This window comes from Lottia gigantea (genome assembly GCF_000327385.1).
Source record: "Lottia gigantea unplaced genomic scaffold LOTGIsca_77, whole genome shotgun sequence".
NCBI lineage: Eukaryota > Metazoa > Mollusca > Gastropoda > Lottiidae > Lottia > Lottia gigantea.
In genome coordinates, this window is record NW_008710566.1 from 1145498 (window position 1) to 1161927 (window position 16430).

At 37.9% G+C, this 16430-nt stretch overlaps 1 protein-coding gene across 1 annotated transcript; it reads right to left on the minus strand.

The window, feature by feature from the left end:
* Positions 1–1499: 1499 nt before the first annotated feature.
* On the minus strand, positions 1500–7832 carry LOTGIDRAFT_132036 (hypothetical protein; the record flags this gene model as incomplete). The annotated part of the gene is made up of 9 exons (XM_009066539.1): positions 1500–1694; positions 2303–2449; positions 3241–3452; positions 3943–4171; positions 4433–4594; positions 4878–5113; positions 5755–5869; positions 6841–7018; positions 7606–7832. Coding segments are annotated over 9 exons (1701 nt in total), but the record flags the coding sequence as incomplete, so codon positions are not given.
* Between the last annotated feature and the right edge of the window lie 8598 nt (positions 7833–16430).

Genomic DNA, 16430 nt, shown 5'->3' on the forward strand with positions numbered 1-16430 from the left:
ATTTTCACAAAGGTGAAAATTAAAGTTCTTCATTTAAAATTACACGAAAGTAATTATCACCTAGGTGAAAATAATTAGCACCTAGGTGAAAATAATTAGCACCTAGGTGAAAATAATTATCACCCAAGTGAAAATTAATGTTTTTAATTCAAAATTAAAAGTGAAATATGTGAGCCACCGTACAATTCCAACCAATGGCAATTATTTCCGTCTCACAAGATTTTTGGGAATACAGTAATCTAATTGGCTGATAATACATTTTAAAACTTATTTTCAGTTATTGACCAATAAGATGACTTTACTTTAGAAATCTTGACTTCAGTTTTTTGAAAAACTGTCACAAGCGCCGTACCTTAGAGTGAGTATGTAGAAAATTGGAATAAGATTGAGCGGCTTCATCGTAACCACCAATAAAAGACCAGTACTTCATCAACTGTAGCTTCGTCTTCTCCTGGTACAGCTGCAGAAATATCTCCGGGTCCAATAAACATTTCTTCAGATCCACCTTGTTGTCTAGTTCTTGTAGATGGAATGGTAGTTCTTCAGATTTTCTGAATACATCAGTACTGTAGTGTACAAAAATAAAAAAATGAGGGAAATGTGGCCAGGACATCGGCATTAGCCTGCTCTTTTTCGATTTCCAACTGTCGAGGGATCTTTAACGTGCACAGCCTGTAACACACGGGGCCTCGGTTTATTGTCCCGTCCGAACGACTAGACGCTTTTTCCATGTCAGCCCCTCTTACCTGTATCACTGACAGGGGAAACCGGGTTGAAAAATCCGAAGGTTTCATCTCGACCTATGCCGGGATTGAACCCTGGACCTTCAGATTAGCGAGCAAGTGTCTAACTCACTGAGCCACCGCAGCTCACTTTCATGGGCAAGTTAAATGAAGTTTTACGCCCAACTTTTCTGCATTTCAATCAACTAATAAAACGGAACCAATGCATCATATTTATTTCATTTGAATGATCCAAGGAAGGCGAACAATTTTTGTGCCTGGTGATCCTACATGCGGCAAGGAAATTGCAAAGTTGACTCGGAGCTTACCTTCTTTGGAAATAGTCAGCAAGACGCTGATGCCACCACAGTTTGGCTTTAGGATTGTTGAGGTAGACCTGTCGTACCACTTTACTAGCTGATCTGTGGTAAAAATCCAATCGACCCTCACCAGAAGTACCACAGGGTCGGAGGAAGGATTTTAATCCTAGGTATACATAAGCCCACTGAAATTCAATACGAGGTCATCATAAAATTATGGAACACAACAATCTTCAATAGATTAGACCTATTCGATTCCAATCGATCCATTGAGGACATATTTGATGGTAAGAATCAATACGATTGGCCTGTTTTGCCATGGGCTCCCTGTATATATGTTTTTGTTGCCGTCTATATTATTTTCGGTCGGGGTTTGGTAGATTCTGGTTGAGCTGTGCATAACTGTGGTTGATATTTAGCTATGTGCTTCAACAGCAAGAGACGATAAAAATCTTCCTTAACGTACCTGTGCCATGCTGATTCGTTTGCCTGTTTTATTATTGGCTGGGACGCTAGGATTATAGTCTATAGGTTTCAAGGCCAGTAACTCCAATATCTCCGACTCCATCAACCCAAATCTTGATGTTTCCAGAACACAAAGTGTAGCTCGCACAAACTCTTCACCGTAATCTTTACCGATACGATCCAAGACCTGAAATAATATCGGTATCAACTGCCTGAAAATCCACGTGTCTAAAAGTTTGTTTATGGCATTCTGAGACAACTTCATCTTCTCTAAAAACTTTCTTTCTCAGCTGATAGACTTCCATGGAATTTAAATGTTGCAAGAGTATTGGACTAATAAACAATATGAACTATGTTGGCAATCAAAAAATGAAATGAAATGAATGGAGTTTTACGTCCTACTTTTCTGCACCATGTGGGCTAATGAAGACGGGCAACGCCATGCAGGGATATTTTGCCAGGACAGCGGCATTAGCCTGCTCTTTTTCGATTTCCAACTGTCGAGGGAAGTTTAACGTGCACAGCCTGTAGCACACGGGGCCTCGGTTTATTGTCCCATCTGAACGACTAGACGCTTTTTCCATGTCAGTCCCTCTTACCTGCATCACTGACGGGGGAAACCGGGTTGAAAAATCCGAAGGTATTATCTCGACCTAGACCTTCAGGTTAGCGAGCAAGCGTCTAACTCACTGAGCCACCGCGGCTTCCGTTGGCAATCAAAAAGGGATGTCAAGTTGACAAACTCGTGTGTTGCGAAAGAGTGAACATCCCAACGTCCGGAATGGAAATTCTTACCATTGTAGTCAAACCAGCCAAATCCTTTGGTAGAGAAACTATTTTATCTATCAAAGTTTTAAAATCACCATACACCCTGAGTTCCTCACAAGCTATACTCAACCACAATGGACGACCAGAGTCTTCTTTAGCTACCAACACAGATAACTGCAAAATATAAAAGAATGGTGATTTTCGTCCAGTTATATATTATATGTGTTTCGGGACCACTGATTAGTATCGTAATTTGTAATACACAGAATGTCGGAGTATTTTTTTAAACTGATATAAGAAGGGAATCAATCGAGAGCAATTGTGGGCAACTAAGGGAATTAAGGAAATCGCTGGTCGAGATAATGAAAAGATATAGGCTGGATTACACCTTGAAGAATATTCTGTCCCATACGGGGGAGGGTATGTCAACAATCTGTGAGACTGTTTATTATTTTCTGAGTGAGTCACGAATGATCAGAAGAGCTGCCTGCTCCTCTGTAGGTGTGGCGATCATTGGGGACTTAGTCCGCGATAGATCGCCAAGAAGAATCACAGAAGGAGAACGCAGTATCAAGACTGCAGAAGAAGAATCCGAAGAAACCATGGGAGCAACACGTTCCCTACTCGACGACTGCGATATGGATTTTTTTCTAAAGCGGACACCACCCACCAACAAGAAGAAGAAGAAGGACCCAAAAAAAAAGATGTTGGATTACGCAGAATGACGGAGTACTCAAATGTCACAGAGTACACTGTATTCCTATTGGACTATATGAAATGTAGGTTTAACAGCAACACCCATCTGGTCAGGATCTTAAGAGAAATGTTGTCTAACGCTCAATGGTTGCATCTGGTCTGAAATGAGACAGAGTTTATCGCCACACTGTTCTGTTACTGTCTAGTGAAAAGTTTTCCTGAAATTGAATTTGTCTTATTGTGAAATTTTAAATGAGAAAGATATGTACCTGTTCTTCGTCGAGTTGTTTGTTGAATTCCTGTAAAATCTCTACGACGATCTGCCTCCTAACTTCCGGTTTTAAAGGTTCGACCAGGAGCTGTTGGGGTTTGATTTTTGCCTTGGTTAAGGCATTCAGATATTTGCCTTCCAACGTACTGACGATGATCCGTAAACCAGGGAACATCTCTTTCGGCAACCAGGACAACTCGGCGGAATTGGCTAGAAAAACAAAATGAAAGTGCTATATAGCCGTCTAAATATTATTTGCTTTTTAAACTTAAAAAGCTAGATTTTAGCTACCTGTATAGATATTAGTATATTTGCTTTACCAGCTGATAGAGCAACCGTATCACTTTTCAAAACTAAAATCTCATGTTTGAATCTCTTGTAATTCATCAAAAATCTTATTGTGCGGGATTAATCAGTATATTTGCTTTACCAGCTGATAGAGCAACCGTACCACTTTTCAAAACTAAAATCTCATGTCTGAATCTCTTGTAATTCATCAAAAATCTTATTGTGCGGGATCACTTCACATAGTAATTGCATTTGGTTTTTACATGTAGTCATTTGTAGTTGTTGATGAAAACGTACAAAATCTGAACCATCGTAGCATGCAGCTGTTTCGTAACAAATGAGACATTTCGTAACAAAAACATTTCGCCCTTGGTGACCAAAAATTGTATCGATTTTGAAACATAGATCTCACCTTCTTCTTCCATCTGGTTCAGTGCGTCAATAAAAACGACTAGTTTTTTATAATGTTTAGAGAGGGTTGTCTTAGTAGAGGTTTGGAACATGGTAGGGGCAAATCGGATCATCTCTTCAACGTCTTTGGGAATATTGTCCTCACTGGGCATACATTCACGGTAAATTCTGGACAGAATGTTGTAGGGATTGGTTGAGTCCGGGGTAGCACCGACAAAATGATAAAAAACCTAAGCGGAAAGTATATCAACATTAAAGCTATCATGTTTTTATATTTAAAAAAAGAAATAGGCTTAAAGCTACCATGTTATTGTAAACGATACACGCATAAAGCATAAAATGTGCTAGCTAAGCACACTTTACATTTGTGCTAGCTAAGCACACTTTACATAAGATAAGTTAAGTGGAAAGAGTCATAATGAAATTTTTTGTTCCTCAATTTACTAAAAGTTGGTGCTTTTATGAGTCCATTTGGAACAATAGTAACCTACCTTATAATCTGGTCTCTGAAGCGCCATTTTAGCGGAGTAGGCCATGAGAGAGCTTTTACCAGCACCGGGGAATCCCGCCAGTAATAGCATCTTGCTATTTTTAGATGTGTCCTCTATATAGTCCTTGATGGTATTCACTGCGTCATCTCGACCCAATAAAACCTGAAAATATAACAAATACTGGTTTGAAAAAGTGCATAACTCTATTCCCTATCTAATCTACGGAAGCGTATTAGGGCCATTCATTTTTTTTTTGAAAAGTTAGTATGTTGAATTTTCAAGTTAGTATGTTGAATTTTCAAGTCAACATACTAACTTGAAAATTCAAAAAAAAAAAAATGAATGGCCCTAATACGCTTCCGTACCAATCCCCCTACTATGTGAAAAAATTTTCGTTAGCTTTGAAACATGCTGTTACAAGACTAAATAATGATGACGTACTTACCCCTGACCTCTGTAACAGGAAATCTTTCTGCTCCTCCCTAAGAATTTCCACTTCTGTCATTTCCTCGCCCAGAGCGTCATTAGGATAGTGATGCGTTAAAGCACCCTTAAAATGCTTTATGATGTCATTACCAAATTTTTCAAACCCAGTAAGAATGACTTTTCCATCATCCTGGTCTTTTATTTGGCACTTGTATTCTTTGACTTGATTTTTTGGAAATGTGGACTTGATCTTGTCTGAAAGAAAAGAATTTCAAAAAATGACCCCATAAAGGTAACAATCTAGATTCTGAAGATCTGAATGGAGTTTTACGTCCTACTTTTCTGCACTATGTGGGCTAATGAAGACGGGCAACGCCATGCAGGGTACAGTGAGGGAAATTTTGCCAGGACAGCGGCATTAGCCTGCTCTTTTTCGATTTCCAACTGTCGAGGGATCTTTAACGTGCACAGTCTGTAGCACACGGGGCCTCGGTTTATCGTCCCATCCTGACGACTAGACGCTTTTTCCATGTCAGCCCCTCGTACCTGCATCACTGACGGGGGGAAACCGGGTTGAAAAGTCCGAAGGTATCATCTCGACCTATGCCGGGATTGAACCCTGGACCTTCAGGTGAGCGAGCAAGCGTCTAACTCACTGAGCCACCGCGGCTCACGGTACTGATTTTACATATTTCACGAGAACACCTGTGGTTCTGTAGGATCCTGTCTACCAGCTGGTATTTTACAAGGATAGTACCTTGTGAAGTTAATTTGGTTTTCCCATTGATGCAAATAGCAGAGGTAATACTCTTTTTTCAAAAACAGTCCAATTTCAAATTTAGCATTAGTTTAAATTATGACTTGGCTATAATATACTTTGTATACGATGGAGTTACCTTTTAATGTTTTCAACGAATCAATGGAGTCTGGCTTCTGTTCGGTAAAATATTCCCTGATACTGTCGTCTTTGATATCTGAGATGAAACTACCATCTCGTAACATGAACAACGCCTGGAATATGAATACATTAGATTGCTTTGGATGATTGTTGCTCTGTTTGCTGATGACGCTGATGATATCACTTGATGCATAGTGATTGATGATGCTGATATTGATTGATGCATGTCGATGCTGCTGATGTTTGTTGATGACGTTTGATATTATGCTGTTTGCTGATGACGCTGATGATATCACTTGATGCATAGTGATTGATGATGGTGATATTGATTGATGCTTGTTGATGCTGCTGATGTTTGTTGATGATGTTTGAGATTATGCTGTTTGCTAATGACATTGATGATATCACTTGATGCATAGTGATTGATGATAGTGATATTGATTGATGCATGTTGATGCTGCTGATGTTTGCTGCTGATGTTTGAGATTATGCTTATGAATAATGGCTAGTGACTGACACTTCAGGGCTGGATGCTTTCTGACTGATGCTTTGTGTTTCCTGATGACGCTGATGATATCACTTGATGCATAGTGATTGCTGATGGTGATATTGATTGATGCATGTTGATGCTGCTGATGTTTGTTGATGATGTTTGAGATTATGCTTATGAATAATGGTTGGCGACTGACACTTCAGGGCTGGATGCTTTCTGACTGATGCTTTGTGTTTGATGATGACGCTGATGATATCACTTGATGCATAGTGATTGCTGATGGTGATATTGATTGATGCATGTTGATGCTGCTGATGTTTGTTGATGATGTTTGAGATTATGCTGATGAATAATGGTTAGCGACTGACACTTCAGGGCTGGATGCTTTCTGACTGATGCTTTGTGTTTTCTGATGACGCTGATGATATCACTTGATGCGTGGTGATTGATGATGATATAGATTTGACGATGTTTATGCTAATACTGATGAACAATGCGTGGCGGCTGACACTTCAGGAATGGATGCTTGCTGATAACGCTGACAACGGCGGGGAGCATGATGACAAATTAATGGGTTTCCAGTATACTTACATGTGGGCTCCTGTCCCAATAGGCACCAGTGAAAATTTCTAAGGCAGTTACAGACATACCAGGCAGCCAGTTGTATCTGCCTTTTATATCTTCGGGTACGTCCATTGCGTCGCACACGTACCCGTAGCGTTCTGATAGCATACACAGAAAGTACGGATATACGTTTTCTTCACGGCACCTACAAAGAAAAAAAATTTCAAAAAATTATTGAATTAGATTGCCTCAAAATATATTATTCAATCTGCAAAGTAACAGTGCTTTGCTTGGTTAGTTTAAACCAAATGACTATGAGAAAATAATGGAAATAAGAGTCAACCATATATGAAAACAGAAAATGAAATGAAAAATGAAATTTATGGAGTTTTACGTCCTACTTTTCTGCACCTTGTGGGCTAATGAAGACGGGCAACGCAATGCAGGGTGCAATGAGGGAAATTTTGCCATTACAACGGCATTAGCTTGCTCTTTTTCGATTTCCAACTGCCGAGGGATCTTTAACGTGCACAACCTGTAGCACACTGGGCCTCGGTTTATTGTCCCATCCGAACGACTAGACGCTTTTTCCAAGTCAGCCCCTCTTACCTGCATCACTGACAGGGGAAAACGGGTTGAAAAATCCGAAGGTATCATCTCGGCCTATGTCTGGATTTAACCCTGGACCTTCAGGGTTAGCGAGCAAGTGTCTAACTCACTGAGCCACCGCGGCTCCCTATATGAAACACGAAACGAAACGTCAGGTTGGTAGTAGAATTGTTCTAAACATACCGATCAATCTCTGAAAGGCACGCCATCAAAGTTTCTCTGGTGTCGGCATCTTTTGGTACGCCCCATCTTAAGTCACACTCTATCAGTCTGAGCTTGCGTTCGTCGCACCATTGCCGCAACGCCGGGACGACAGTTTTGACCAAATACTCTCTTTCATTGTTCATGTCTTTGAACGTACTGGATATAAAGAGTCGAACCGTCTTCCATTGCTTTCTCTGAAAACATACGAATTTATTTATCAAACGAGTTTCGTTATAATATTGTCAGAAGCTCGCCTTATGTAGTACTTGGGAACACGGGCTAAGTAACCAAATTAATCAACAACGCGAGTTTTCTACTATTTTGAAGACTGAACTCAAATCAAGCTGATAAGAGCTGAACCAATGCTTTTCTGTCAAATGCATCCCAAAATCACTTTCGGTCCGTTAGAATATTTACTTGTGGATGTGTCTCTAAAGAGCCTGTGTAATCACAATATGAAATCCCAATGCCACTCTGCAGCTATGTTTGTCAACTCGTTGCCCATTTAGGTGACTCCACATAATTAGATGTTATTGTATTTTATTCAGAACTCACCTGAACGTCCGGAATGACTACAGGTTCGTCTTCAGTAACTAAATCATCTACTGCGTTCCACCAATTAGATTCTGGATCTTTCAGCTTCAGCTTCGCTAGCTGAGCCTGTATATCCAACTGTTCCCATTTACTTACTAGATGTTGCTCAGTGTGTCTCATACTAGATACACGATTTTGGATCTTCCTTTGATTCTTGCTACTGGACTTTTCAGCAGGGAGCGGAGCACGATCACTGCGCCCGTAACCAGTTTGTGGATCTGATCCAAGAGCCAAGGAAGCGCCACACCCCATTTGGTCTTATTCAGATCTTGATTTAAGTCATTCTCAGAGAAATGAGGTGCTCCTGCAAAATAGAAAAAATTCAAATTACAAAATTGAAAACGGATTTTTAACTGTATGACTCTCAATGTGTAAATAGAGAAGGATGTGCTATGTTCAATACAGTTTGATATAGAAGAAGCTAATCACGTCGGGAAACGTACCTCAAGTAGGTGCTTTTCTAGACACTAGTCTTTTGAGACAGTAATATATCCCTCAAATGAGCGCTATAGTGGAACTTGCGTGGTGGACCGTTTGATTAGTCCTATACATATGCAGTAAGAAAGTCCAAACCACCTATAGGTCCCTATACTTTCTTATTACCAGAGCACCTAAAACTTTCAGTGAATTGGTTGTGAATAATATTAAACCAAAAAGTGGAAACGAAACACACGCGCCTATGCCCCTACAAGTTCGGTGGGTTCGTTTTGCCGCATTGCCCAACTTGCCGCATCATGCCCAACTGCAGAAAAGCGACTTGTAAAACGAAACTAAAGGTTTCTGATAAAATCCGGAATGGCCATTTGTTCCATATGAAACGAAATATTTTAATCTATTGTCCCGCATCGATTTTCTTTTTATTTATAATTTGGAACTGTTGGGAAAATCGAAACTAGTTTTATGGTCAAATCTGGAAGAAAATAAATACCAAGTGTGTGACGTTATAGGCACGCAATAGAGGTTATAACCAAATTTTATTTATAGTGTATTACGGTTCTGATCGTTTGTAGCCTACTTGGTATATATTTTCGATTTTCCCAACAGGTCCAAAATATGAATAAAAAGAAACTCGATGCGGGACAATAGATTAAAATATTTCGTTTCATATGGAACAAATGGCTATTCCGGATTTTATCAGAAACCTTTAGTTTCGTTTTACAAGTCGTTTTTGTGCAGTTGAGCACGATGCGGCAAGTTGGGCAATGCGGCAAAACGAACCCACCGCTACACGTTCGTTTAGCAACGGTACGATAATATCCATAACTATTGGTAATATACTACCGTTGCTAAAGGAACATGATTCCCCTCTGACTTGATTCGTTAATTAATACAACCATATTGAAATATCTAAACAAGAACAAAACGTAAACAGATGTCTTTATTATATAACTTTATTAATATTATTGTCTAACACCTTCGATCTCGGTCGTCAACATAATTAGTAATCACACAGCGTGAAACTCAAGTTTTGTTTTAGTATTACTAATTAGTAATCTTATAATTATTTGTCCCTTGGTCTTGATATATTGCAATTAATTGTTTATTTTCTTGTTCTATTTGTATGTTATATTTTCATATTTCTTTTGTATTTTGTTGCTGTAGACTTTTGTTTTTTGTTGTCTTTTTTTTTCCTTTTTTATTTATTTATTTATTTTTTTTGTGTTGTTGTTTTGTTGTGTTGTTGTGGTTGTGTTGTGGTTGGTGGTTGTGTTGTGGTTGGTGATTGTGTTGTGGTTGGTGGTTGTGTTGTGGTTGGTGGTTGTGTTGTGTTGTGTTGTGTTGTGTTGTGTTGTGTTGTGTTGTGTTGTGTGTGTTGTGTTGTTGTGTTGTGTTGTGTTTTGAAAGGGTGTGGTAGTCTAAACATATGAATTTACATTGGTGTAATTTATCTTTGCACGCAGCGCAGAACATTTTTAGAACCATTTCAATTTAATCTTTATTACTCAAATTGATAATTTATGTAAAAGAAGAATGTTCTCTTCTTGTGACCTTGGCCAGTGCTTCTATAGGAGAGTATCTTCTAAAGCACCCAGCAATAGTTTAGATAACGGAACACAAAAATGTAAATTGAAGTAAGTTGTATAATAAAACTTAGGATTAGTGATCTCGATCTCTTAATGTCGCGTAAAGATTATATACCTTAATGTTAGGCCCAGATCTCAACCAACATGTAGGCCTATCTACGGACATGGCCTCGGGCGGTCTCGATTTAGTGACCCATCCTTTTCGATGTCAGAAATGATACTGTGAGCAATACATACCTTAATTTAGTTCCGATATCAGAAACGAATACCCCAATCTATAAATCAACAATCAACCTGCTCGCAATCTAGTTTTTGGTTTTGGAGTTAGGCTATGTCTGATGTTCCGAACGGTCCGAAAGTAGCACGAAATTCGGCGTACCACCGGCGAATAATTCGAAAATCATTCAATAGCCTAACTATCAAACACATTAAAAGTAGGCCTATATCATAATTACAAAAATATTTCAAGCGGATCGGATATCTGTCATTTTGGCTGCACGTAAATGCCTAACAGACCAAGAACCAGACGACGACACGTAGGCTAAAAAAACTGTTCACGAAAAAAGAAAATTAATTAAGATATAAGGTTTTCCCTACCTTGAATTCGATTTTTCTACACTAAAGGACTGGTCGAGGTTTTTTATTGACATATTTTGATACATTCAAGATGGCAGTCCACACCCGTCGTCTGCAAACAAACCTAAGCTGTTTATATGTTTATACTCGTTGTCAGGTATTAAAACAAACTCGTTGATCAGTTTTCATTGAATGGTGCAAGGGAGAAAACTCTATTTTAACATCAGACAACTATTAAATTCTACTTTATTTCTTGCTTTTCATGAATGAAATGAGACATTTTTTAGTCCGAATCCTGGTACATGAAAAAATCATGAAATGAAATTATTGGAGTTTTACGACCTACTTTTCTGCATCTAATGAGTTAATGAAGACGGGCAACGAGGTGTAGTGTGCAATGAGTGAAATTTTGCCATAACAGCGGCATAAGCTGGACTATCAAAAACACAATGCATTATGCAAAGAGGGATTTCTATCAAGGAACTGTCCATTCGAAATCGATCGAAGTCGATCATAAACCTTTGCATTCTCCTCCCTCATCACTGATAAGAGATAAGGATAAAAAAAAATTCTGAGGATCTCATGGCTGATCTCTGTCATTGTCAACGCTCGCCATTGTGATTCATACCAAAACACAACAATCGTGACCTTATCGTGTGTTTTTTGACAAGGGGCCTTCATTACCATCTGCAGTTTTTCTTGTGGTGATGACAAACTAAAAATGATACGCATTAAGCAAGAGGGTTGGCATAATATGCCCTACGAAAATATTAGCATATTAGTGTTCAACGCGAACTCGGTTGACTGAGAATGGCAACGATATGCATTGAATTTCTTCAGGCAAGTGACATTAGCTAACGGTTTTTGATTTCAAAATTTCGAGAATATCCATAAAGAGAGGGTTGTTCAGACATAAGGGCATTTTTCACTCACCATCACAACGTGAACGAAAAACTTGGGAAAAAATTAATTGTCAAAACTGACAAAATGACACACGACTAAACCTGTTATGACGTAGTACACGAACTTAAGGGTATATATAAAAACGCTGTTTGATATTCTCGACTTCACAACCGAATCACCAGTCATCTCTCTAGCACTTTAACAACGGTAGCGTTTCTTCTGAATCTCTAACACCTAGGTAAGTGATCAAGGGTAGCATTCACGTAACGTCGTACCTAGCTGCGTCGATCTGTAAGATCTTTGACTAACACGAGGAATATAGCTGTATTTAAGTAAAGGTATACTAAAACGTTTTCTTTTCCTTTGGTATTTTCTAAGAATTACCAAAGAAAGCTCTTAGTCTCATAAACGAAACGTCGCAATTCATTCTGACCTAAAAACAAAAGGCCTAAGTGTTCTCCAACACGAAACTCTTATGGAGAAAAATTTGTTGACCGAATCCAATGAAATAGATAGATTGTGGTAGCTTGTTGGGTTGTCGTCTGCTTGGCATTCCGGGTAATCTCAGTCGGTAACTTGACTGACTTCTGCTTTGACACGGATGAAAGAGTCTAACTAGTTGAACTGTCGTGTGGCCAGGTTGTCATGTGATGTCATGTGTCAAAATCTGCTGTTGAAGAGCAAATCTCTTTTTGTATTATGTAAAAGAACCACATACAAGTAAAATATGTCGCATTCGTTTCAGATAGTAAAATATGTTGCATTCGTTTCAGATAGTAAAATATGTTGCATTCGTTTCAGATAGTAAAATATGTTGCATTCGTTTCAAATAGTAAAATATGTTGCATTCGTTTCAGATAGTAAAATATGTTGCATTTGTTTCAGATAGTAAAATGAAGTGTTACATTGTTTTGACTGTTCTGGTTTTCTGTGTTGGAGGTTGTTGGAGTGCAAACCTTGGTGCTGGGAAACGTAAGTGTTTTCTGCCAATTTTCTTCCAGCTATTTTGAATAATTAAATTTGTGACTTTTTACGTTTCTTAAAGTGATACTACGTTTTAGAATGAACATAAAATTTAATTCTCAAGAATGGTCAATATGAGTATATATTCATCAGTGAACTTACTTGGTGTCATAAAGTTACAACAGAATCTCTGTTAAATCTAGAAAATTGGAAAATTCATCAAACTAAGTAATTATTGAAAAACGTCAATAGTTAATTGCATATTGGTGGATAATTACTAAGTTTTTTGGATTTATTGGATTATATAAGGATCCTGTTATGTTATTTATGACACCAGGTATATCTACTGGCTCTTATTCGCCAAGTTTTAAATTCTTAAATTTTATGTTTTCTAAGACGTAGTATCACTTTAAACGTCGTGGTGCTCACTGAACAGGAGCAAGAACTCAACGAGAATATTTTATAGAATAGGATCTCATGTCTAAAATCTTATAGATAAGAGCTCATTTCATAAAAATGACACATGTTTCGGATTAAGAGCATTGATTGAGAAACGCGAATTTACCGATCAGAAGCAAGGAAACAACGTCAAATATTCTACAGTACGAAGACTCTCGACTCAATGACAAGAGTTCACTTATAATACACAGCCGGTGAAATCTTTGAACAGGAGTTAGAGCCGCGGTGGCTCAGTGAATTAGACGCTTGCTCGCTAACCTGAAGGTCCACGGTTCAATCCCGGCATAGATCGAGATAATACCTTCGGATCTTTCAACCCGGTTTCCCCCTGTCAGTGATGCAGGAATGAGGGGCTGACATGGAAAAAGCGTCTAGTCGTTCGGATGGGACAATAAACCGAGGCTCCGTGTGCTACCGGCTGTGCACGTTAAAGATCCCTCGACAGTTGGCTGTCCTGGCAAAATTTCCCTTATTGCACCCTGCATGGCGTTGCCCGTCTTCATTAGCCCACAAGGTGCTGAAAAGTAGGACGTAAAACTCCATTCATTTCATTTCATTATTGAACAGGAGTTAGGAATCAAAATTGACTTTTAGCATGATTATGTTTTTCAGCCCCGATACCGTGTGACGTTGGTCCCGTGTGCAAAACTCATCCGTCCACCAATATCAACAACCTTGATCATTGCTGCACCAAGAAAGGAAGTCTGAAAGTGTCTACTGCCATGGTGGGTAGCACTCCTATCACCGAGTGTAATTGTATGGAGCCGCTGACATTCCTCTGGACAGGACTTCTTGGTCATTTGAGTGGTTTTTTGTCGCAAATCCGTTTCTAAACCTTGACTGGAATATGCGGATGTTTTGAGGGATGATCTGGTTATGTGTCCGAAGTTTATTTCTGAAAAGTATTACGGGTATATGTATATGCGTATAACGAACAATAATTAAACGTCTTCGGAGAATGATTATGTCTAGTTATTGGGTTTTAAATTTGAAAAGTGATAAGGGTATCATAAAAAAAAGTTCGTTATAGCTAATAGTTAGTCGACGACTCTCTTAAAAGTATATTATTTTCCTCAAATTGCACTCTGAATATGTGGACTCTCTGCTATATGGAAGACTAGTTATCATAAATTGAAAAATGTATCTATGTTTTTTTAACCTCTAACATGTTTTTTTGTTTGGAGCTTGTGCATTCTCCCTCTTTGAGCTATGTCGGTCGACGAAATGAAAAATTTACTGTTTCTGTTCTCGATGTTTACTTGTTTGCTGTCCTTGTGAACTTTAAAAATAAATATTGTTTTAATACATCGTTTAAGTTTTACCTACCGATCTTACCGCTACAAATAGCTTATTCAAACAATTTACAATTACATGTCAGACATTGATGGCTAATTTGGTGGACGGCGACTGGTCCTGCAGTCGTCGGAAGGATGTGGAGAATGGAGGTATGACAAAGATGGAATGGCGTTTTCATCTTTTGTTGACTGATTAGACCAATTCAACGCGAAGGAAATTAACTAGGGTGGCAGTAACCTACTTTGTGGTTCGATTTCCAATCCTCCGGGGTCCTAAAAGGCCTCCGTTTATTCCCTACCTATCCAAACAACTGGAATCGTCATGTCAGCTCCCCCCGACCTGCATCATGAGGAAACTGGCTTGAAATCTTTGGGCACGATCTGGGAGAAAACTAATTGTCACTAAAAAGCACTCCAGATAACCTTGAGCTGAAAAATTGTAGCCAAAACAATCCATATTGTTACTAAAGTGGAATATTTTTTATTTCCTTAATCATCTGTTACGAAACATCATAGTAAATAATGTTACGAAATGCCTCGTCTAATCATTCCTTATTACGTAATAACTCGTTCTCATCATACCCGTTATGTTATTTTAACTCTACCCATTGAAGTAGGATTTCTTTCCTTCTATACTTCTTATAATGACATTGACACACAAAATCAATATCAAAAGAATCTGTAAAGAATTGTAGCCTGTAGAGTGAGCACGAGCCAAATGTGAACGGACCGACGGGGTGATTACAATATACGCCCATCTTACGTCTGGGCGTATAAAAATGATATTCTTGTATCCAGTGGAATATAGCCTGTGGAATAAATATGGTATTTGGCTGACATTTTCCGTCAATAACGCTAAAGATGGCGTCTGCTAGATGTGGGCGTATAAAAATAAAACAATTCAAAAAATAATTTTATTACTGTAAATTCAATTCATTGAGAGACATAGCTAGTTTCTAAAATAAAAACATTCTAGCTAAACAAACAAAAACAAATTCCAATATATACAAACCATTTTCCCCTTTAAAAAAAACAAAATATTGGACTAAACATAAATAGTGATAAAACTTGGAAAATATTCTAATAAATAATGTACATGTAAGTAAAAAAAAAAATTGACAAAAAAGCACATCACACAATCTGAAAAAAGAAAATCACATATAAATATTCTGACTGTAGGTATAGTGTGAAATCAGTCATTTTCATGGATCAGCAAATTTTGTTAGCAATTTAAAGTGATACTACGTCTTAGAATAAACATAAAATTTAAAAACTTTAAACTTGGCCAATAAGAGCATATATTCATCATTAGATATACCTGGTGTCATAAATAACATAACAGGATCCTTATATAATCTGATAAATCCAAAAAACTTAATAAAAATGCAATTAACTATTGAAAAATGTTTAATATTATGATTAAGCATTTTTCAATAATTACTTAGTTTTATGAATTTTCCAATTTTCTAGATTTTACAGGGATTCTGTTGTAACTTTATGACACCAGGTAAGTTAACTGATGAATATATACTCATATTGACCATTCTTGAGAATTTAATTTTTATAACTCAACTGATATGATATATGATAATTGAAATGGAACATCTGGATACAAAGATTTAAAGGAATTTTTCACTGTTAGAGTAGTGTTCTGCAAGACAGAATCTGAAATATCTTACTCAAGAGTTCCAATTGTTTAAATAACTGTGCAATACCTGCGACACCAGATCCTGCTTTTTTTCCCACTGAACACAAGTCTGTAGGTTTTTGTTGTTTGTTTCAAATGTATGTCAATAGCAGGACCAATACTTATACTTATCAAATTTTAGATAAAAAAGTTTTATTCATCAAAAACTGTATAGAATATACCTTATGAATATATATGTTAAAGATAGCTTGCCAGGCAAGGTAAATTACGCCCTCTACCAGCTGTCAGAAATGATAACAAGTCTGTATGTGGATTTAATATGTGAAACCAATCATCTGATTT